Source organism: Nestor notabilis, unplaced genomic scaffold (assembly GCF_000696875.1).
Source record: "Nestor notabilis isolate BGI_N333 unplaced genomic scaffold, ASM69687v1 scaffold14436, whole genome shotgun sequence".
Taxonomy (NCBI): Eukaryota; Metazoa; Chordata; class Aves; order Psittaciformes; family Psittacidae; genus Nestor; species Nestor notabilis.
The window spans coordinates 1-1,533 of NW_009934333.1; the positions used below are offsets into that span (position 1 = coordinate 1).

At 56.5% G+C, this 1,533-nt stretch overlaps 1 protein-coding gene across 1 annotated transcript; it reads left to right on the forward strand.

Moving 5' to 3' along the window:
* Nucleotides 1–39: 39 nt before the first annotated feature.
* LOC104407888 (POU domain, class 2, transcription factor 2-like) lies at nt 40–1,380 on the forward strand (the record flags this gene model as incomplete). The annotated part of the gene is made up of 3 exons (XM_010017288.1): nt 40–78; nt 413–554; nt 1,229–1,380. Coding segments are annotated over 3 exons (333 nt in total), but the record flags the coding sequence as incomplete, so codon positions are not given.
* Between the last annotated feature and the right edge of the window lie 153 nt (nt 1,381–1,533).

The following is a 1,533-nucleotide window of genomic DNA, read 5'->3' on the forward strand; positions in this document are numbered from 1 at the left end:
CCCCCCAAGGTCCCCATAGACACCCATAGACCCCCATAGACCTTCAAGCAGCAGCCCATCAAGCTGGGCTTCACACAGGTCAACTGGGATGGACTGGGAGGCAATGGGATCCCATAGAACCCCATAGACCCCATAGACGCCTATAGACCCCATAGACCTCCATAGACACCCATAGAGCCCCATAGACCCCATAGACACCCATAGACCCCATAGACACCCATAGACCACCATAGACCCCACACCTCCATAGATGCACTGGGATGGACTGGGATGGACTGGGACCATCATAGACCCCCATAGACCCCCATAGACCTCCATAGATGCACTGGGATGGTCTGGGATGCTCTGGGATGCTCTGGGATGGGAAGAGGGGGGCAGACATGGGGTGACCCCCTCCGGACTCCCCCCCCAGGGTGATGTGGGGCTGGCCATGGGGAAGCTCTATGGGAATGACTTCAGCCAAACGACCATCTCACGCTTCGAGGCGCTGAACCTCAGCTTCAAGAACATGTGCAAGCTCAAGCCCCTGCTCGAGAAGTGGCTCAATGACGCTGGTGAGATCCATACGGACCATGGTGTCCATCCCTATAGGGGCACCAGACCCATAGGGACCATGGAGTCCATCACCATATGGTCCTCATCCCCATATGGTCTCCATCGCCATATAGTCCTCATCCCCATATGGTCTCCATCGCCATATAGTCCTCATCCCCATATGGTCTCCATCACCATATGGTCCTCATCCCCATATGGTCTCCATCGCCATATAGTCCTCATCCCCAGATGGTCTCCATCGCCATATGGTCCTCATCCCCAGATGGTCTCCATCACCACATGGTCCTCATCCCCACATGGTCCCCATCACCATATGGTCTCCATCGCCATAAGGTCTCCATCACCATATAGTCATCACCATATGGTCCTCATCCCCACATGGTCCCCATCACCATATGGTCTCCATCACCATATGGTCCTCATCCCCACGTGGTCCCCATCCCCATATGGACCTATGGTCCCATATACCCCATGATCCCAATCCTCATATGGGCCTATGGTCCCATATACCCCCTGGTCCCCATCCCCATATGGACCTGTGGACCCATACACCCCATGGTCCCTTCCCCATATGGACCTATGGACCCATATACCCCATGTGCCCGTCCCCATATGGACCTATGGACCCATATAGCCCCTGGTCCCATATAGCCCCTGGTCCCATCCCCTATAGAGACCATGTCTGTGGACTCGGCTCTGCCCAGCCCCAACCCATTGAGCTCCTCGGCCCTGGGGGGCTTTGAGGGGCTCCCGGGCCGGCGCCGCAAGAAACGCACCAGCATCGAGACCAACGTGCGCTTCGCCCTGGAGAAGAGCTTCCTGGCGGTGAGAAACACCCCGAAACACCCAAACCCAGCCCCGAAACGGCCCGAAACGGCCAAAAAACACCCAGAATCAGCCCCAAAGTGCATAAAACGGCCCAAACCGGCCCCGAAACAGCCAAAAAACACCCAAAATCAGCCCCAAAACAGCTCAACA